Source organism: Rhinoraja longicauda, chromosome 18 (genome assembly GCF_053455715.1).
Source record: "Rhinoraja longicauda isolate Sanriku21f chromosome 18, sRhiLon1.1, whole genome shotgun sequence".
NCBI classification, from domain to species: Eukaryota; Metazoa; Chordata; class Chondrichthyes; order Rajiformes; family Arhynchobatidae; genus Rhinoraja; species Rhinoraja longicauda.
The window spans coordinates 27,464,276-27,487,719 of NC_135970.1; the positions used below are offsets into that span (position 1 = coordinate 27,464,276).

The following is a 23,444-nucleotide window of genomic DNA, read 5'->3' on the forward strand; positions in this document are numbered from 1 at the left end:
GTATCTTCAAATGACTTTACTTAATTTAATATTACATGCTTCTAAATGCATCTAGACAACCTAGCAAACCTGGGGACAGCATGCGACAGCGCCCGCAATAAGCAACAATACCTGGCAACAAGCCAGCTGTCGTCGAGAAATTTCAATCCGGTTGATTTCTCAACGACGCGCCGAGATCCACTACGATTCTTTGAAGACTCCTCACGATCATGCCCGCGACACCGCGGCGAACTGTCGGCGACAACCTAGTCGCCGGCAGTCGCCTTAAAATCGCCTAAGTGGGACAAGCCCTTTACAGCGCCAGGGACGGCTTCAATCCTGACTATGGGTTTTGTCTATACGGAGTTTGTATGTTCTCCTGTGACTAGTTCTTAGGATAGAACATTTGTACAGGTGATTGTTGGTCACCAAAAAAAAATATTTAAGGTTATTGAATGGCTTGGCAGGATAAATTACAAATACTCACTGAATATATGTACATGAAAATAAATTTAAAATTATGTGTTGGCAGGTGGGAAAAGCATATGTCATGGTCATAAGAAGTGAAAATATTAGAATTTTATTCTAATGTGTAATTAAGAGTAGCAAATCATTTAACGCAACTGCAATGCCCGTATTTTATTCTTTATCATAGGATGATAATATGTTGATTCTATATTTTAAAAATGTACACTCAACATCTCTAAAATTGCTCATTGAAGCTTCTTATGTTCTATTCGTAAAATACTCTTTAGTGGATCATCGAGTCATATAGCATGGAAACATGTCTTTAGGTGCCATGCCGACCAAGATGTCCCATCTACACTATCCCTAGCTGCCTGTATATGGCCCATATTCCTCTAAACCTTTCTATCCATGTACCTGTCCGAATGTCTTTTAAATGTTGTTATAGAACCTGCCTCAACTACCTCCTCTCGCAGTTTGTTACATATATCCACATATATGTGTGGAAAAAGTTGCCCCTCAGGTTCCTATTAAATCTTTCTCACCTTAAAACTTCAATCAGAAAGTAGATTTTGATATACATTGCTGTAAATTTAAGTGTATGATTATTAGTCTGAGTTTCATTGTTGAAGATGTGTATTAATAGTGTTTCTTCAAATTATATTTTCACCCACATAAATTGACGTGTGTAAATAATGTGGCCATTGTTCTTTGTTTTGCTAGGTATATTATTTGAGGACAAGATAGATAAGCAATCAAAAAGAGGAATCTGTATTTGGGAATGTATTGACAGGATTCATAAGAAAGGACCTATTTTTTTCAGCTACATGTATAGTCCTGAAGAAGGGGAGGTATGATACTTCTATAATTGTATATTTAATCAATTATTTCTCATTCATTTAAAATCTGAAACCATGTAATTCAATTTTATTTACTTTTAAATACATCATTCTTTACAGAAATATATACTCAGACCCTGCATAAATATCTCCGCTCTGAAGAGATGGGATTACTACACAGGAGAGACTCTTTCAAGCGGCCCTTCTTATGAATGGGACATGGTCTGCACAAAAACAGGTGCTTCTGAGGAACTTGAACAGATGGATGGTTCAGTCCCACAAACCCATAGAAAGGTGGTATGGCCATGTTATGACAATGTCTCCAAGGTGCAGCCGGATGCCATTACCAAACTCCTTGAGGTATAAACAAATGAAACTAAATGCTAATTATGTGCTTTAAGTGGTATGATCCAATTAACAAGAGTGAGGGTAGATATTTTACAAATAGAGCTGCAAGTCTGAAAATGTTTGACTCACCAATCTTTGATATTACTAACATGTTAATTTAACAAATCTAACATTTGTACTTATGACTAGCTTCCTATGCTGTTCTCTCTCTCTCTGCTCATTTGGTGTCTAAATATTTGAACTCCAAGTACCAATTTCAGGCCAGAGCAAAAGACTATGAGGCAAAATTTTGTAGTGTGTGTTGCATCAGCAATTTCACAATGCAATGGGCCAAATACAGCCTACTAACCATGCCTAAAGTGGCTTTGGGCTAAATGTGGCCTTCTAAGTGTGTCCTACTTCTCAAAATCAAATGCAGGGAAAACTCTGCAGCATCTGTGGAGGCAATAGGTATTAGTTGACGTTTTCTGGTCAAGATCCTACATTAGGACTGAGAGTGAACAGTAAAGATTTCCAGTACATAGGAGATGGGATAGCTAATGGGTGGAGCCAGATAGGGAGGCGTTGATGGGCAGATGGAACCAGGTAGGGTGAGGGGATTAGTGGAATGAACAAGAGAAAAAGAAAACTAGGTGGACAGGTGGGTAGCTGTGGCAGGAGAGCACCGGAGATGTGGGTTACCTAAAATCCATCAGGTTGTAAACAACTGTAGTAAAATATGATATGTTGTTCTTCCAATTTCCATTTGACCTCTCTGAAGCAACGAAGAATGCCAAGGACATAGTGGTTAGTGTAGGAGTCAGAAGGCTACTGCTTGAGCCACTGAGATCTTCCAACATCCTGTTTTGCTTCCACTCTATAATCACTTGTCCTACCTCTCCATGATTAGCTGGCTGAGCGCCAAAAATATAAAACTTAATTGCAGAGAGATAATTATTTAAGGGTATGTAGTCTACAATTACAATTTTCCCAAGATTAATTAAATGCTTGTAAAGTAAAAAGAATAGAAAGTAATAACGTAACCCAGCAGGACATGCAGCATCTCTGGTGAACATGGATAGGTGACGTTTAGATGATGTTTCGGGTCGAGGCTCTTCTTCCTCAGCAAGGACTATACTACAAGCATATTGAAGTTGGAAATTACGAAGCATTTAATGAGTAATTGAAGCTACTGTGGGAAAATATGAATTCATCTAGTTTAGATCCAGGTAAAACAAAGTGGAATATTTTCTCATTGGTCATTAACTAGTAGGTGCAGAGGAGAAGATAAATGGGACTCTACAAAATCTCCAAACACTGATGAGCTGGCATAAAAAGGAATTAAAAACGCTAATAAATATGATGCTCTTCAAGCAATGACTAGCACAGAAAGAAATTAATACTTCATGTACACTCATGAGCTTGCCTTCTGTATATTGTGGTCAGGTTTGGATAACAATGCAAAGATCCAATAAAGTGCAGCTTCACTAAATCTAGATCTAAAAATGATTAAATTATTCCCTTAATTTGAAAAAGTGAGGGGGTATATAATCTGCATCTTTAAATTGATTAAAAAAGATTTGATGGAATTAATTCAAAGAAACTGTTTTGTTTGGTTGGGATTCCAGATATGGGGTTCAAGAGGGCACAGGCCACCCACGACTAAAGTAACAAAAGTTTTTGTCCCATGTAGAAACTTAGAATACTCTTATCCTAAGGATCTTAGTTATTCTGCAAATTGAAAATTTCAAGAATGAGATCAATTGATTTTTTTCAGTTAAGGCCATCAAGAAGTGAACATTAAAGGCAGGCAAATGAAGTTCGGGTAAACAAATCATGGTATTGGCGCAAACCATCTCCTGGCACAATATTTAAATAGATATCTGTTGGACTAATATTTACAAATGTATGGTGATGGAAGGTGAGATTGTTTTACTTTAGACTATATCAGAACTGACACCACATGTCAATATTACAGGTTAGCGAAATAAAAATGGCACCTGTTCGCTTGATTCCTCCAAATGAGTTTTGTTTCCATGCCTGGAGGTTAAATTTTGCTACTCATAGTTAAATATTCTGCCATCATGATGTCAATTCTACTCTGGAATAATGTAATTACAGGAGATTGGAAGGCTGGAGAATGAATTAAATCAAAGTCCTGAACAGTGGAAACCAATCTGGGATCGAGTAAAAGTTAGCCACAAAGAGGAAGTGATACCAGAACCAACTGTAAGTACATTGCAGAGAGAGCAAACCAGGACTCCATATAATTGCAGCAAGATGTCTTTACTCTTGTAATCAAACCCACTTGCTATAAAGACCAACACAATGTCAGCCTTCCTAATTGCTTTATGTGCCTGCATGTTAACATTAAATGGTTTGTGTACAATGACACGCAAGTCCCTCTGGACACAAATCCGACCATGCTTGACTATTTTTCTGACAAAGTGAAGGATTCCACATTTTCTCTCAATTCGCATTCCATCTTTTATGTCCTCCTCCATTCACCTAGCTTCTCTATCTTTTCTTGAACCCTCTCTGTGTCTTCTTCACAATTCTCGCTACAACCCTGCTTTTAATCAGCAGATATGAATGCATTTATCTTTATCCTATCATTTAAATCACAGATGTAGATGGCGAACAACTGGAGCCTCACAATCTGATCTTTCTAGCATCCTATGAATGCTAAAATTACATTTATTAAAATATAGAAACATAGAAAATAGGTGCAGGAGTAGGCCATTCGGCCCTTCAAGCCAGCACTGCCTTTCAATATGATCATGGCTGATCATCTAAAATCAGTACCCCGTTCCTGCTTTTTCCCCATATCCCTTGATTCCTTTAGCCCCAAGAGCTAAATCTAACTCTCGCTTGAAAACATCCAGTGAATTGGCCTCCCCTGCCTTCTGTGGCAGAGAATTCTACAGATTCACAACTCTCAAGGAGAAAAGGTTTTTCTTCATCTCAGTCCTAAATGGCCTACCCCTTATTCTTGAACCTATGCTGCACTCCCTCAATAGCAAGAATGTCCTTCCTCAAATTATGAGACCAAAACTGCACACAATACTCCAGGTGCTGTCTTACCAGGGCCATGTGCAACTGCAGTAGGACCTCCCTGCTCCTATACTCAAATCCTCTTGCTATGAAGGCCAACATGCCATTTGCTTTCTTCACTGGACTCCTCCAACATCGGGAACATTTTTCCTGCAACTAGCCTGTCCAATCCCTCAAGAACTTAAAATGTTTCGATAAGCCTTAAGAATTTTATATGGTTCTATTATCTGAATGGTGTCAGTTTAGGAAAAGGGGAGGTGCAACAAGACCTGGGTGTCATTGTACATCAGTCACTGAAAGTAAGCATGCAGGTACAGCAGGCAGTGAAGAAAGCAAATGGCATGTTGGCCTTCATAGCGAGAGGATTTGAGTATAGGAGCAGGGAAGTCCGACTGCAGTTGCACATGGCCCTGGTAAGACAGCACCTGGAGTATTGTTGAAAGAGTGAAGGATCAGTTTTGGTCTCATAATTTGAGGAAGGACATTCTTGCTATTGAGGGAGTGCAGCATAGGTTCACCAGGTTAATTCCCGGGATGGCGGGACTGACATGTGATGAAAATATGGATCGCTGGAATTTAGAAGGTTGAGAGGGGATCTTATAGAAACATATAATTGTTTTAAGGGATTGGACAGGCTAGATGCAGGAAAAATGTTTCCCTTGTTGGGGGAGTCCAGAACCAAGGGTCACAGTTTAAGAATTCCTTCCATTCCACTTGTTAAATGCTCAAACAGTTCCAGAACATTTGTCACGCATGATTTCCCCTTCATAAATCCATGCTGATTTTGACTGATCCTTCACTGCTTTCAAAATGTGCTGCTATTACATCTTTAATAATAGACTCAAGCATCTTCCACACTACTGATGTCAGGCTAACTGGTCTATAATTCCCTGTTTTCTCTCTCCTTTTTTAAAAAGTGGGGTTACATTAGCTACCCTCCAGTCCACAGGAACTGATCCAGAGTCCACAGAACGTTGGAAAATGATCACCAATGCATCCACGATTTTGAGGGCCACTTCCTTGATTATTCTGGGATGCAGCCCATCAGGCCCTGGAGATTTATCTGCCTTCAGTCCCAACAGTTTACCTAACACCCAAGACCCTCTGTGTGTTAACCGGCCATGTAATTTTATTTTATGATCTCATAAAGTTTCCTATCAAAGGCTTTCTCAAGGCCCAAATGCAGCACATCTGCTAGTTTTCCTTTACCTTCTCAGGTGGTAACAGCCTAAAGAAAACGTTTTGCAGATTTGTCAAACATGGTTCCCTTTGACTATCCAATCTTAACATTAATTCGACTGTTCGGTTCACAGTACCACTTCCTTTCTTAAGTCATGCCATTTAATATTTTTCAGTGTACCATAGCAAACTGTTGCCTTATACTTTTGCAGTGCGGTTTATTTAGATTCAGGTCGCTGGTTTTGGACTTAACTAAATAATAGTTGTAAGTTTTAGAAAAATATTGCGACATTATGATCAAACGTTACAAAAGCCCCTTGATTGAAAGATTATGATTAAACTCTTTCAATAATAGGCAAGTCATTGGTTTATTCCTCAACATATGCTCCATGAATTTGTCCTCCACACTCACTACAAATTTGGTTTGTCATTCTTTGCATCAACGTTAAAGTCTCCCCACAATTGTTTTTTTCTTTCTGACATGGCTTTCTTACAAGTATTTATATAGGCACTAGATTACCATCATTAATTTGGGGGGGGGGACAGGTTTTAAGAAACTTCCATCAATGTTTGCAGTTTCTTCATGTTTTTTACCTTTGCCCAAACATATCTTATTTATTTTATTTTCTGATAAACCTTTTCTCTCTGCTGCCTTTACCATATCCTTTACTATCACCCCTTCTCTTTTTAATTGTATTTTGCTTATCCTTAGAGTGAAATATTTAGTTCCCAACTTTGACCACTTTGCAAACACAGATATTTTATCAGATGATGTTGCCCACAGACTGAGTATTACAAAATACAATATAATGCTGGTTTTCTTTTTTAAGCTTTGTTTTCACTTCCTGTTGTAACAGAGAGTTGCTTCATCGCTGGTGGCATCTAATGTACAGTCCTTCCAAAGAAGGTCCATGCTACATTTGGCAGACAGTGGGATTGGTGAGAATGATCGAAGCACCACTACATCACCCTCAAATGGAGTAAATACGAGAAGAGCAGCAACTCTGTACAACCAGTTTTCTTCAAAGGATGTGGAGAACAGGTCTGATAACTATTTTGAATTGAGCATTCTCTCTATCCCCGCAGTTCTCCACTATTCCCCTTTTCACCTCTGGAACTGACTGCCAGATGATTGACATTTATAGTATTGAATAGTTAGCTAATATATCAGCATCTCAAATAAGAAGCTTTATTACTAACAAGGCACAATTCCGCAGTGGCCGGATTGCTGCTTTACAGCGCCAGAGAGCGTGGTTTGATCCTGATTACGGATGCTATCTGTACAGAGTTTGTATGTTCTTCCTGTGACCACATGGGTTTTCTCCGGTTTCCTCCCACATTCCAAAGACGTGCAGGTTTGTAAGTTAATTTGTTTCTGTAAATTTTCCCTAGTATGTAGGATAAGACTGTTGTTTGGGGATCACTGTTCGGCACAGACTCGGTGGGCCGAAGGGCCAATCTCCACGCTGTATCTCTAAATTAAACTAAGGCTTGACAATTCAAGCTATTATATATCAAAGTTGGAAATGTAAACATGCTTTTTAAACTGCTATTTTGTACCTTGTTCAATAATATGTAAACAGTATTCTGCAGTTTGAGTTATTTTATTTCAATTTTTGTAGGTCATTTGAAGGTGTACTTTACAAGAGAGGAGCTTTACTAAAAGGATGGAAACCTCGTTGGTTTGTTCTAGATATAACTAAACATCAGGTACAGCATTAACAATGCAATCTAATTTGATGTGTTAAAACAGCTATCTCTTACTGGAAATTATGCATTAAAGATTAATTTTAATTTACTTGAACAAATATTACTTTGTGAATGCATCGGAAGTTTCTGGGGAATGAACTTGGGAGTACTGCCTGCTGACATTTCTTCCTGGAAGCACTTTAAGATAGTTAGGCTAGCAGGGAAATCTCAAGTGTGTTGGCCAAGCTTTATCAGTCATTTTCCAACTGCTCCAATGTTGGACTCTCTTTGGAGAGTAAACCTGTTACAATCCCCAGCCCTCATTCTGAGGAATCTGCCTGTGGAACTTGCACCATGGTTACACATTGCCGTATGAAATAAGTGATTTTAACGCAACCTAAACCATAATTATTGCTTAGTAAACTCACTGGTTTCAGAAGAAACTTTATTTTGTATATGAGTTGTAATTCTCAAATATTTCAAAATATAATGGAATGCAAAATAAAAACATGGTATTTTTCGCTCAGTCATGTTTTGTAATGTATACATTATTTAAATTATAAGCCAAAAACATTTTTCTCTTGATTGTTAAATTTTAGAATTCCATAATGTCACTCGTTGCGTAGCCAGTTCAATTACATTAGAGTTGATAAACAGAAATGAATGCCTTTGCAGTGCAATTAATATCACAAAAAAAAGTTTCCGTTTGAAGGACCACTGATTCTTTGAAGTTGGCATGATGAGCTATCATGATCCAAAATATCCTGGTCACTATTTTCACATTGATGTGTTTGCTTTATCTTCCAGTTGCGGTACTATGATAATGGTGAAGATACAAACCCCAGAGGATTTATAGACCTGGCTGAAGTTGAGTCAGTCCTTCCAGCATCATCAACATTGGGTGCACCCAAGCATTCAAATGAAAGAGCATTCTTTGATGTAAGTTTTCATTTTTCTTCTTACTTAAATTGTTGGTGCAATGCCAGAAACTTGCACTAATGATTACTCAATATTCCTCTGGGCAGGAAGTGCTGTTCTGTTCAAGAGTTTTAAGTAATCATGAACAAAATGGTCAGTAGAAATATAATCTACCTTTGAGAGAGGATTTTGTGAGCAAGTAGTCCTTGCTAATATATTTTTTCCCGTATTGTTTAATGCATTCACCAATCAATTTAAATGTGAGTTCCACAGTTATTTGCTTTGCTGTTAAAGGACATAATTTGTTCCATTTCATCTTGTTATTTTTGCATCTCAATTAAATTTCCCCTCAAGCACCTTATCTTCATAATTCTCCATCACTTACACAGTCATATAAATTAACCCCGCTCCATCTCTAGTATTAATATAGAATCACACTGCACTGAAACATGCCTTTCGGCCCAACTTATCCATGCCAACCAAGATGCTCTATCTAAGCAAGTCCCATTTGCCCCTTTTTGGCCCATATCCTACTAAACCTTTCCTATCCATGTACCTGTCCAAGAGACTTTAAAATGCTTTTGTAGTACCCGCCTCAATTATCTCCACTGGTAGCCTGTTCCCATATACCTACCACTCTCTGCGTAAAAAAGTTGCTCTCCCCCTCGCACCCCAGATTCCTGTTAAATCTTTAAATCACCTTAAATGAATGTCCTCTGGTTCTTGATTCCCCTACCCTGGGTAGAAGACTGCTTTCATCTATTGACTCCCCTCATGATTTTATACACCTCTATAAGATCACCCCTCAGCCTCCTGCGCTGCAAGGAATAAAGTCCTAACCTGCCCAACCTTTCCCTATAGCTCAGGCCCCTGAGTCCTGGCAATAGCCCCGTAAATCTTCTCTGCACTCCTTCCAGCTTAACAACATCCTTCCTATAGCAGGATATCCAGAACTGAACACAGTACTCCAATTGTGGCCACAATAGCATTTTATACAACCGTGCCATAATGTCCCAACTTCTTTACTCAATACCCTGACTGATGAACGGCGATGTACCAAAAGCCTTCTTGACCATCCTATCTACCTGCGATGCCACTTTCAGGGAACTATATAACTGCACTCCTTATTCCCTCGGCTCTACCACACTCCCCAGGGCCTTACCATTCATTGTGACAGGCCTGCTCTGGTTTGACTTCCCAAAATGCAACACCTGGCACTTATCTGTATTAAACTCCATTAGTCATTCCTTAGCCCACTTGCCCAGCCGATCAAGAGCCTGCTGTAATTTCTGATAACCATCTTCACTATCTACAGTATCACCTGCTAACTTACTAATCATGTCTTGTACATTCTCATTCCAACCATTGATATAAACTACAAACAACGATGGGCCTAGCACCAGCACACCACGTGTCACAGGCCTCCAGTCTGAAAAACCACCTTCCACCACCACCCTGTGCTTCCTTCCATGAAGCCAATTTTGGTTTAGTTTAGAGATACAGCACGGATTCCTGCACACTAATGCTATCCTACACACACTAGGGATAATTTACAATTATACCAAGCCAATTACCTTATAAACCGGTAAGTCTGGAGTGTAGGAAGAACCCGGAGAAAACTCGCGCAGGTCACGGGGAGAACGCACAAACTCCGTACAGACAGCACCAGTAGTCAAGATCTAACCCGGGTCACTGGCACCATGAGGCAGCAACTCTACCGCAGTGTCACCATGCTGTAGTCTACTGGAGCTCAGTTGTCCTCTACATTTTGTACATTGTGATCATTTATCCCAAGACGTTCTCCCAATTTGTTTATTTTCTCCAGTTCAATTCCATTTACAATAGCCAGCAGCCCTCTTCCCTCGTTGAACTTACTTAATGGGCAAAAAGGACTCCATTACCCCTATTGCATAATTAATGTCAAACCCAAATAAATTATTTACAGTTTGAAAGTTCTGCTTTTCATTGGTTCTGCCATGGATCAGGACAATTGGTTTTATCATCTCCACTTACAATTCTTTTAAAATAATCTTTGTGGGGAAGTAGCATACTTTTTTGGACTCTTGAGTGTGGCTTTTGAAACTGTTCTCCACTTGAATATTGAATCTAAAAAGGTTCCAAATGGCCTGGATAAGCATTCAGGTCATTTTAACCTCCATCTTTCTTTCTCCTTATCCCTAGGAAATCAGTTTCTGCTACTCCTTGTTCTTAACACCCTGAAGTTATTCCCTAAACAAACTATCTGAGAATTGTTCTTTGCTTCCTCTCTGAATTGTCTTTGTTCTCATGTAAAGTGTGAGTTGTGAATGTTCATGTTATATTATTAAAATATAAAAAGCCACCATAGCCTTAAATTCACATAGCCAACACGATTTATTGGTAAATCTCACAGCTGAAATAGAATTAAATTACATCATCAATCTAACATGCACTGTTGAAATCCCGCAAGGATACATAACATTTTGCTGCTGCGAAAAATAAGTTACATCACCTTCCTGCTATGCACAGCTGAAAAGCCACATAAGTAAACAATGAGAGTAAACAGGGCACATCTCCAAACTTGAACGTTGTCAGATTTACTCTTCAGGTTGGTTATCTAGTTGATTAGTCTGTTTGACATTTGACATTCTTGGTGGTGTAGATTATCAACTTTTTTCTCAATTAATTATATTTTAAATAGCAATCCTGTTTCACAAAATATGTACTGAATAGAAAAATAAAAGTTCTATTTCTTCTGACCAAGAGTCATTTATTATGAATTGTCCACCATCAGATTTTGTTGCAAAGATTGTTTAATGCTAATCAGCAGCCATTATTTGTGGTTTTGACAATTAGGACAATAGCTTTCTTTCCCAGAAAATTAATATAATTAACATTTTTCATACAGATCACAGATTATTTTAGGTGTTAATATTTCAGCACAAGAATTTTGTCTTTTCTGTGGATAATTGTTTATAAGAAAGTAGAAAATGTTAATGCGTTATTGTGTGAGAAATCATGTATCGTTCCAGGATTTATTGACTGCTGGAGTAAAAATATTACAAACTAGGTCTAAGAAAATACAAACAATGTTTTGTCCTGTTTGTTGTAGGGAACAAAATCACAATTGGGATCTCAGCATATTTTAACAATTTGTTAAATTGTAAAATTCATTTGCATTATATTTTTGTACATTTATCAATTATAGCCAAACTATTACCTTATAACTTCTCTAAATTATTGTCTATTTAATATTATTTGTGAATATTGTAAGGATTGAACTATAAATCCTGGTCAAATCAGTCGATTAAAACCTCATTAGTTTGTAAACATACATTGACATAAAGTTTATTTTCTGACCTTCAATCAATGATTTCAGTGTTAGCATTCATGTTTTTGAACATATTTTAAAAGCAGTTAATTTCCTCAGAATGATTTCAGTTGAATAATACAAGATTTTTTTTCCTTTTAATGCAGTTGAAAACAAACAAACGTGTTTATAATTTCTGTGCACAAGATGCACAGATCGCGCAGCAATGGATGGACAAAATCCAGAACTGCATTTCAGATGCCTAGCAAGATGCATCTTTAAAGGATCAAGCGGGATCATACCAGTCACAGGAGATTAAAGCCTACAGCCTCTAAAGAAAATTAAATGATAAGGGTGTCAAAGAAGTACACCAGTAAAGTAGTGGAGACCACTAATTGTTCAGCAGAGGAATCTGCAAACTGCTTCAGCATATGAAACTTGCACTGACATTTTAATGCTCTTCAAATCGCTCTTTAACAATGTGAAATGTAAACTTCAACCACTAAATACCTTAATATACTGTATTATAATGAAACCTTTGCTTTCACAGATTCACATGCAGTTTTTAATCATTTAAGTCCTAGTTCTGAACACAATTTTAGAATCTTCAAAATTAATTTGTAACATAACATTTTATATTTTATTGTATATCAAAAATCTGAAGTAAAACAAAAAAAAACTGTCTCAGCAGTACTTACCTTTCTAAAATGTACTACATTAGAAGTGCATTGGACTGTTTGCGCTTGAAGCAGTGGTGCAGAGAGTGCAGTAAACTCAAAATGGCCATCAATGACCAAGTTCAGTTGTGCTGCAGCAATTGTGTAGACTATGTAAATGAATGTTTTTCTTCTGGTAGCTTACCTTGATAATTTAAGGAGGTTTTGCACACTAAAATTTAATGGTCTCTTTTTTTTTACGTTTCATACTTATTTTTTAAAAAGTGTTGTGAAGAATGTTTGTGTTACTGCCCTAATGGAAATTTGATTCCACCTTTTAACACTTTCACATTATTTAGTGAAGAAAACTTATCTGTAGCTTGTGATATGTTTCTGTGGTGTCTTTTTAGCATGTTTATATATTTACTACATTTTGTATTTTTCAAAGATTGTATATATGGCTTAATTTGATTACAATTCTCTTCCCTAAATTGTTGGCTATAAATGAACCTAATTTTAACGATGTTTTAAGGAACACTAGCAAATTATACAGTTCATGTGGTAAGTCATTGCTTATGGGACCAAAAGATCATGCACAGCTAAAGTAAAACAAAAGTGTGCACTTCCTGATGAGGCTGAGATCAACTAAATTGTCCATATTTTCATATTACCATGAATGGATTGGCAAGTAGTTTCCACAATTTTCCCCATTATGACCTTCCTCAAGATTGTCAAACAATAGCCTCAATTTGCACATAATATTTTAATTTTGTGGAGTTTGTATATACCGTTCATCTGCTTTGTAAAATACTGATGTGTAGTTCTCTGTTCAATTAAATGCAAATCACTAATTTTTTCCAAAAGCTTTATGTAAATTGCTTCATGTGGCATTAAGTTTTATGACTTGTTTACACTAAAGTGCTTATAAAACAATGAATGCTAAATGTGATTTTTACAATTCCTAATAGTACTTCAAGTTTATCCTTTATAACTACAGAATTTGGTTGAAATTGAAGGCAGGCTACAGGGACATCTTAAAACTGAAGGGAGAAATCCCTATTTAACAATATTCAAAGTTCATCCTTGATTGTCCTAAACAGGATGAGAAAGAAAATTAAGAGCAGGTCAAACAACATTGAAGAATTCCAAGTTATGAATTTATTTGGAGGGGAAACAAAATGTAAATTCTTGACTTCACAAAAAATGGGTTTTCTTTGTTCTGAAAAGATTTAGAAAGAGTGGCAACAATAGGAAGCATGAACTCAAACAACACAAAGGCTCCTCTCAGCTCTTCCATTAATTTGTAAATCTGCATTGTAAATATGAAACTTAGAACAAGTTGCTTCACTCATTGTTTATAAATCCTTGGAGGTTAAAGCTCAAATTTGACCAAGATAGATTTTTGTGGAAAGAGGCTCCTTTCCACAAAAGTATCAGCACACGATCAGTTCTAATTGTTGTCCTAACTATTCTATATTAAATAATGTCCACTAATTGTAACGGAAGAAATTATTTATAGAAAACTAAATTTGTTTTACAAATCAGTAACTTAATTATCAATTGATCATTTCAGCGGTGCTTCAATACCAAGAATAGTGATGCGAGAACTTAGATGCAAGGAACTGCAGATAATAGCTTGCCAAAAAAGACACAAGGTGCTGCAGTAACTCAGCGAGTCAGGCAACATCTCTGGAGAACATGGATAGGCGATGTTTCGAGTCGGAACCTTTCTTCAGACTGATTGCAGTAGGGGAGAGAAATCTGAAAAAGAGTTGGGGGTGGGTCAAATCTTGGCAAGTGATAGGCAGATATGGGAGAGGGAGGTTTTTGATTGGCAGATGGTTGAACCAAATGTCAGAGATGAAAAGGGGAAAAATGTGAGATAAAGAAATGAGGATAGAAGAGACATAAAATGTGAAGCTAGAAGAGGATTATAGGTGGAAGGGGAGAAGGAGAAATATGTGTGCATTCAAATGGGGCACAAGGAAGAGAGGGGAGGAGGGGTGGTTTGCTTATCTAAAATTCAAGAATTCAATGTTCATCCTGTTGGGTTGTAAGCTACCCAAGCGGAATATAAGATGTTTCCCCCTGCTTGCCTGTGGCCTCGCTCTGGCAATGGAGAAGGCTCGGGACAGAAAGGTCAGTATGGGAATGAAGAGTGTTTGAAATGGTTGGCAGTCAGGAGATACATCTAATTGATCTAGTCTAGTTTCGCCGAACACGTGCTCAGTCCACTAAAGTCTGTTGTATCTCCTGGTGCAAACCATTTCAATTAGATCTAGTCTAATCTTGATCTCTCTTGTGTAAAGGAGGCCACATCATGAGCACAAAATTCAGCAGATAAGATTAGAAGAGGTGCAAGTGAACTTCTGTCTCATCTGGAAAGACTGCTGGGGTCCCTGGATGGATATGAGGGAGGAGCTATAGGGACAAATGTTACATTTTCTGTGGTTGCAAGGGAAAGTACCTGGAGAGGGGATAGTTTGGGTGAGAAGGAATGAATGAATGAATGAACCAATGAGTTGCAGAGGGATTGGTCTCTGCGGAAAGAGGTGAGGATTGGATCATAGGAACATAGAAAATAGATGCAGGAGGAGGCCATTTGGCCTTTCGAGCCAGCACCACCATTCATTGTAATCATGGCTGATCATCCACAATCAGTAACCTGTGCCTGCCTTCTCCCCATATCCCTTGATTCTGCTAGCCCCTAGAGCTCTATCTAACTCTCTTTTAAATTCATGTGACTGGTAGTGGGATAATGTTGAACATGAAGGAAATGGCAGAGAATGATGGGGTGAAAGATAAAGTCCAGCTGACGTTAGAGCCCACACCAGAGGTTGAGATTGAATCCATGTCACTGGAACACAGAGACAGCATTGGTTTGCTCCAGTGCAACACCAAATCCCTCATCTGTCTCCACTTATCACTTGCCAGGCTTGCCCCACCTCTCTACTAGCTTTCTCCCTCACCCTCCACTACAATGAGTCTGAAGAAGGCCCCTAACCCAAAATATCACTATCAATTTTTCTCCAGAGATTCTGCCTGGCTGTGGAGTAGCTGAGAATTACTCAAACACTTTGTATTATTTTGGTAAACCAGCTTTTGCAGTTCCTTGTGTGTGCAGACAGCATTTCTACTAAGCTCCTCTAAGCCAACTGACTCTGATGTCATTGTAACGAATTTTCTTTTTTTTTAATCTCATTCTCCTTTCACCATCTAAAGGTCTGTACTCTGACCCTGGTTTGACCTCCATCCACATTGATTTCAGTTCTAGATTAGTTATGGTTGTATTGGTAACCATTATCCACTCCACCTTTTTCTATTTTTCCAACTACATTTGAACTTTATCACATTTAAGTCACAAAACGTATTATTAATCTCATCTAAATTATTACCCCTGTTTGATTATGGACTCTAAACATATAAATCAGTTGCAATCATTTTTTAAATATAAAATAGGAGTGTGGAATGCTCCAGAGATGCTGTCTGACCTGCTGAGTTACTCCAGCTTTTTGTGTCTATCTTTAGTGTGGAATGATCATTTGTTTCACTTCTAGTTACTTTTATCTTGCTTTGATTCAGTCTGAAATATACAATATACACTGGTACCCAGCTCAGAGCTACTCCACAGACCATTCTTCACCTCCTGTTCCAGCACCCGTTAATATTTGTGCACTCTATTTTTAAAAAGACTATTAGCTGGCTACACATTGCTGTGCAGAGACCAGGGAGTGAATCCTAGCCCTCCACTGGTTCTCCCAGTGTAATGAACCCACCCTCAGCTAGGTACTGAGAATCTGCTGCTGGGGAGCAACAGTGCCTACATCTGATGGTCTCTCTCATCACCATGATGTCCTCATTCTTTTGCCTCTCCCATCATAGATGAGGCCCTCAGTTGTGTCTCCTCTGTACCCCGCAGCTCCGCCCTTGCTTCCCCCTTCCCTTAGTTGCAACAGAGACGGAGTCCTTACCTTTCACCCCATCAGCCATCGCATACAACACATAATCCTCCAAAATTTCCGCCACCTCCAACGCGATCCCACCATTGGCCATATTTTCCCATCTCCACCCTTTTCCACCTTCCACAGAGACCATTCCCTCCGCAACTCCCTGGTTACCTCATCCCTTCCCACCCCCTCTCCAGATACCTTCCCCTGCAACTGCAGAAGATACAATACCTGTCGCTATACCTCCTACCTCGACTCTGTCCAGGGACCCCAACAGTCCTTTCAGGTTAGGCAGAGTTTCACTTGCACCTCCTCCAACCTCATCTACTGTATCTTGTTCAAGATGTGGACTCTTATACATCGGCGAGACAAAATGTAGACTGGGCGATCGTTTCGCTGAACACCTTCACTCAGTCCGCCTGAACTTATCTGATCTTCAGGTTGCTAAACATTTTAATTCTCCTTCCCATTCCCACACAGACCTTTCTGTCCTAGGTCTCCTCCATTGTCAGTGAGCATCTCGCATTTTGCATTAACAGCTTACAATCCAGTGGTATGAATATTGATTTCTCTAACTTCAGGTAGCCCCAGCGTTCCCTCTCTATCTCTCCCCCACCCAAGTCGCACTGGCTTCTCGTTTCACCCAACAAACAGCTACAATGGCCCGTTTCCTTTATTATAGTTACTTTATTGCATATCCTTCATTCATTGTTCTGTATCTCTCTACATCTTCGTCTATATCTCTCGTTTCCCTTATCCCTAACCAGTCTGAAGAAGGGTCTCGACCCGAAACATCACCCATTCCTTCTCTCCAGAGATGCTGCCTGGCGCGCTGAGTTACTCCAGCTATTTGTGTCTATCTTCGGTTTAAACTAGCATCTGCAGTTCCTTTCTACACATTTCGTAAAGAAAGAGATTGCAGGATCCAGGTAGTCAGTCAACACAGAGCAGCTGCTGCCAATCTCCAGAATCAGCCACTCGCTTTGGCAGCCAGAGTGTGGGTTTGTGCTCTGCTGTGCTGCCCCAACCAACATCACCCCTCACAGACAGCCTTCTCACACTGAGCTATGGGGGCTAATTGCTGGAATTCCCAGCCCAAATGTGCTGCTAATTAAACACTTCTCTATAAATAATGTTAATTTCATTAGCAGTGATGTTCCTGGGGCCACATCCTGAGTACTATATGAGGTACCAGTACTCCAGTTTCATTTATTTATTCACACGTTTCTTTTATTGCCATTTTTGGGATATGGGAATAAACCCACCTGGTCACAAGACAAATGCTCAAAACTCTACACCAATAGCACTGGAGGTCAGGATTGAACCTGGGTCACTGGAGCTGTGAGGCAGGAGCTCTGCCACAGAAGGCAGTGGAGGCCAATTCACTGGATACATTCAAGAGAGTTAGATATAGTTCTTCAGGAATCAAGGGATATGGGGAGAAAGCAAACATGAGGTACTGATTTTGGATGATCAGCCATGATCATATTGAATGGCGGTGCTGGCTCGAAGGGCAGAATGGCCTATTCCTGCAACTATTTTCTATGTTTACCAGATGTACCACGGTGCTGTGGTTAGAGGTCAATTGTTAAACCTGGGCAATCTAATCCATACAATCCTTCACCTATTTTAAGGAAATGTATTCTCACTGCAATCATGAGATAAAATGTGGGCCTTTGCTTACATTTTAAGAGCTATTAATGTGACGATGCTTTTGAGCACGGGATTGATTTATATTGTTTTGTTTGACCGGTCATTTTAAACTGACATCGGGGGAGAAGAGAATGTAATGTTGGAGTAAATCCTTAATGCACGATTCAGGCAGCACAGATTTTAAACTGAATGGATCCAAGTGGTAAGCTGTTTCCAACAGTCACGCAAGCAAAGTATTTGCATCAGGAAACAAGCTAGAACACATTGTTTTGTAGGAAAGCCAACAAAAATCCAAAGAGTTGTGAATCAGAAGAATGCCATTAATATTCTCAAACTAAAATTGAACATCTGGGATTCACATAGTAATTATGTTATTTAGAAACATAGAAAATAGGAGCAAGAGTACGCCATTCGGCCATTTAATACAGAAAAACTAGTAAATTTTAAAAGTACTATCAGATGAATAAGATGCATAATAGATAAGAGAAAAAATATCGTAACATAATGAACGCTTCAAGTAGATTTCACTGCGATAACTGAGGGAAGTATCTACAAACCTGTTATGCTGCTGCTGCTGCAACTAAGAATTTCATTGTCCTCTCGGGACATAGGATAATAAAACATCTTGACTCTTGAAATGAATTACAGGTGCTCCCCGGCTTACAATGCTGCGACTTGCGATATTTCGACTTTGCGATGGTACAAACAGTAACGAGCCACAGCTCGCTTCCGGCCAAAGATCGCCTGTTTTAATTGCATTTCGACTTACGATATTTTCGGTTTCCGATGGGTTTCTCGGTACAGAACCCCATCGTAAGCTGAGGAGCACCTGTAATTGAACATTTATTAATTCCTCAAGTAAATAAATGAACTATTTGCTGTAACATTCATTCATACAGTTCAGAAAAAAAACCCCAAATATGATCGCTTTCAATGTTGTATTTGATGCCTCCTTACATTATATCAGGGGAAGCGAGGTGGAAAAGATAAGCAAAGATTCCTTCTGGTTCAAAATAAATTAAGGAGCAAGCAATTCTTTAAGCCCACTGCTTTATTACCAAGTTGCACATCTCAATAGTCTTGGTAGCAATACGCTACTGCAATCGCACATGGCTGTTTCCACAAACCAGTCAGGTATTCATAAGATAAGTGATAGTAGAATTAGGTAATTCAGCCCATCAAGTCTACTCTGCCATTCAATTATGGCTGATCTATCTCTCCCTCCTAACCCCATTCTCCTGCCTTCTCCCCATAACCTCTGACCTGTACTAATCAAGAATCTATCCCTGCCTTAAATATATCCACTGACTTTGCCTCCACAGCCTTCTGTCGCAAAGAATTATTGTATAGGAAGAAACTGCAAATGCTAATTTAAACAGAAGATAGACACAAAATGCTGAAGTAACTCAGCAGGACAGGCAGCATCTCTGGAGAGAAGGAATGGGTGATGTTTCAGGTCTGAAGAAGGGTCTCATGCCAAAACATTACCCATTCCTTCTCTCCAGAGATGCTGCCTGTCTGAGTTACTCCAGCATTTTGTGTCTATCTTCAGGTATTCTTGGTGATGCTCCCACATGGTTTTTGCGTCAGAGCTCCCACATGGTCTCCGTGTGGGAATCCCACGTGATCTCAACGTCGAATAGTAAATTATGCATGCGCATTGACAATTCTGTTTCTGACTTGCATAATATCGGATTTATGCAAGCATGTGCAAGACATAACTAACCCTTACATGCGTCAAGGAGCTTCTGCATGCTAATTTGTTAAACAATTGAGGCCATCAATTGTAAAACAAATGTAAAACAATTACAGTAACATGTTTTGTTCACTTTCTGTTGTGTGCTGATGGCTTCATTGGGAAAATTGGCTTTGCTTTTGACTGACGATTGCTTTGTATTGGAAATAAATATTCAGCCTTTGAGCTAGAATGCGTTGCCTAGGATACCAGTGGTTTCTTAGAATATCACATGTAAGCCTCGACCCAAAGGTCAGATATAAGTGTGTCTAAAACCTCACTCCACCGCTGCACTCACCTTCAAGTCCAAAGATTTTGACAACTTCCTTCATGCATGGACCATCAGCTTTACACCAATCATAGCCAACACATCTAGCCCCACTTCATTTGAACAGGATTATCTGCCTTAGTTTTGTTGTACATTTGGGCACATTTTGTTTATGTTTTTATCAACAACAGTATGTTTTCTTCAGGAATAATAATTATTCAATAATTTATTCTTTTTCAACGATTTCCACACTTCATTAGACACATTTGGAATTACTGAAAATGCCTTCTGACAGCTCACATGAGTTTGTGCAGTTGCAGGATTAACATTATAGGGTCCATCATAAATTGGGCGTTTCATCCATGGACCAAATCAGCTTCTGCATTCATCCACAGAGACATAAACTGAGGACAGCAGGAGGAAAATTGAAAAACAAATTAAAAAAGAAAATAATGGAAATACTCTGCTGGTCAGATATTATCTAATGAAACAGAACAAGATTTAATGTTTCAGGTCAAAAATTCATCTGAACTAGAAAAGTGCGACGATGGTTATAAGAGAATATCTCTTGATCTGGTGAGGCTAGGGCTGCCCTGGTGATTTGTGGGTTTGTACGCATACAGATTGATAAATTAATGAAGGGTGGTTGAGAGAAACGAAAAGGGACATTTAATTGTGAAAATGCTTTGCAGAAAACCGAAACCAAAGGGAGAATGTTGGAAAGTTCAGAGGATCAGGTAGTGTGTAAAGTTAAAAAACTGACTGATATTACAGATGAATAATCTTTCAGCAGAGCTGGCTAGCACTGATGCAAGCAGAAAAAGCAAGTGATCTGAAATTGTGAAAATCGATATTGAGACTGGAAGGCTGCCTTGTGTCCAGACAGAAGATGACTCTTTGTTCCTCAGGCTTATGTTGGGTCTTGGAACAATGCAGGAGATAGGCAGATATGTTAGAATGGGAGTGGGATGGAGAGTTGTTTACAGTGTATTGTGAAGTTGTTCCTATACAGTGAGTGTACAGTACACATTGTTTACAGTGTACTATGTTTACATATTCTGTTGTGCTGCAGCAAGTAAGAATTTCATTGTTCTATCTGGGACATCTATATACTAAAGGTCTTGTTTGTTTGTTTTTTGTTCCTGAACTACGGCCAAAACGGTACACGATAGCGCGACAATTTTAGGTCCATCTTACTCACCGTCGTCCCTTTGGTGCTAATGGAAGAAGTTTCATTGAAATCGAGGTTATATTTTTTAAGTTATTCACATTTTAAAGTTTAAATCTATCTCCTAGGGACGGAGGGAGGGAGGGAGGGAGGGAGGGGGGGGGAGGAGGGATAAGGGATTTGAGGGGGATGGAGTGGGGGGGAGGGGGTTAAGGGGAGGGGGAGGGGAGGAGGCGAGGGTGCTGCACCAATGCAGGAGAGGTTTGGGCCCAACAGGTCTACTTGGTCTAGTATGAGAATAAAACACTCTTGACTCTTGAATTACACACAACATGGAGCTCATCCTATGGACTGAAAAAAGGGAAAATTTGAATACATGGTCTCCACATTTTCCAATCTAAACTGGAAAAAAAAAATTGGGAAAAAATTATAAATTAAATGTGTGTGTGTATAACAAAGAATCAAGGCTTTAGAGAGATGATGAGGAAGTAAGAACAGCCAGATTGTTCTAATATTGACCCAGCATTGGCTTAGATAGGCCCAAATGGCTTAATTCCGTGCTGTAGACCTTATGCCGTGATCTCTACTTAATGAGAAAGGGAAATCAGCAATTCATAGAACATAGAACAGTATACCACAGGAACAGGCCCTGCTGCCAACAATGTCTGTGCCAAACATGATGCCATGACAAACTAATCCTATCTGTCTGCACATGATCCATATCTCTCCTTAGATGCAGGTACAGCAGGCAGTGAAGAAAGCCAATGGAATGTTGGCCTTCATAACAAGAGGAGTTGAGTATAGGAGCAAAGAGGTCCTTCTGCAGTTGTACAGGGCCCTAGTGAGACCGCACCTGGAGTACAGTTTTGGTCTCCAAATTTGAGGAAGAATATTCTTGCTATTGAGGGTGTGCAGCGTAAGTTTACAAGGTTAATTCCCGGAATGGCGGGACTGTCATATGTTGAAAGACTGGAGCGACTAGGCTTGTATACACTGGAATTTAGAAGGATGAGAGGAGATCTTATCGAAATGTATAAGATTATTAAGGGGTTGGACACGTTAGAGGCAGGAAACATGTTCCCAATGTTGGGGGAGTACAGAACAAGGGGCCACAGTTTAAGAATAAGGGGTAGGCCATTTAGAACTGAGATGAGGAATAACTTTTTCAGTCAGAGAGTTGTGAATCTGTGGAATTCTCTGCCTCAGAAGGTAGTGGAGGCCAATTCTCTGAATGCATTCAAGAGAGAGCTAGAGAGAGCTAAGAGCTCTTAAGGTTAGCAGATTCAGGGGGTATGGGAAGAAGGCAGGAACGGGGTACTGATTGAGAATGATCAGCCATGATCACATTGAATGGTGGTGCCGGCTCGAAGGGCCGAATGGCCTCCTCCTGCACCTATTGTCTATTGTCGACCAGAACTGCACACAATACTCCAAATGTGGCCTCACCAGCATCCAATAGAGCTGCATTGTGACTTCCTGACTCTGAAACTCAGTGTCCAGACCAATCAGGGCATATATACCATATGCTTTCTTCACCACCATCTTCTTGTTTTGCCACTTACTGGGAGTTATAGACTTGGACCCTAAAATTGCCCTCAAACCCCACCCCACCCCGTCTCTGCAGTTTAAAACTTTCTTATTTTCTGAACTTTTACTCGTTTTTAGAGAAGGTCCAAACAACTGGAACATTAACTTTTCTCTCTCCAGAGATTCTGCCTGAGTGCCGGTATATTTCCAGCAGTCTTTACTCTTCACATGTGGGCATCTTTTTGCATGCTCCCTGTACCCTGTAATCACTTCATAGCTCACTTTAAGGATAAGGGGTAGGCCATTTAGAACGGAGATGAGGAAAACCTTTTTCACCCAGAGAGTTATGAATCTATGCAATTCTCTGCCTCAGAAGGCAGTGGAAGCCAATTCTCTGGATGCTTTCAAGAGAGAGTTAGATAGAGCTCTTGAAGATAGCGGAGTCAAGGGATAAGGGAAGAAGGCAGGAACGGGATACTGATTGTGGGTGATCAGTCATGATCACAGTGAATGGCGGTACTGGCTCGAAGGACGAATGGCCTACTCCTGCACCTATTGTCTATTGTCTATTTACAAAGTATTTGTAATTGCTAAAAACAGAAAAGCAGACTTCTCCCACGGTGAAGGCTAAAATAAAGTATTTATGTAATGTCTCAGCCCTTCCGTTATTTCCATGATAATTTTTTTGTTACATTACCTCTGGATATCCACATTTGTTTTTGTGTTTTCCTTCCTTTGTACACAGGTGGAG

General features: G+C 39.4%; 1 protein-coding gene across 2 annotated transcripts in view; it reads left to right on the forward strand.

Moving 5' to 3' along the window:
- The window catches only part of sbf2 (SET binding factor 2), a 291,683-nt gene extending 278,355 nt beyond the window's left edge, over positions 1–13,328 (forward strand). For both annotated transcript variants that reach the window (XM_078415378.1, XM_078415380.1), the window contains 7 exons: positions 1,168–1,295; positions 1,404–1,643; positions 3,732–3,839; positions 6,701–6,885; positions 7,466–7,553; positions 8,340–8,471; positions 11,907–13,328. In XM_078415378.1, coding sequence (XP_078271504.1) covers positions 1,168–1,295; positions 1,404–1,643; positions 3,732–3,839; positions 6,701–6,885; positions 7,466–7,553; positions 8,340–8,471; positions 11,907–12,005 — 980 coding nt within the window. In that variant the 3' untranslated portion in view covers positions 12,006–13,328. The remainder of the gene's footprint in view (positions 1–1,167; positions 1,296–1,403; positions 1,644–3,731; positions 3,840–6,700; positions 6,886–7,465; positions 7,554–8,339; positions 8,472–11,906) is intronic.
- Positions 13,329–23,444: the final 10,116 nt, after the last annotated feature.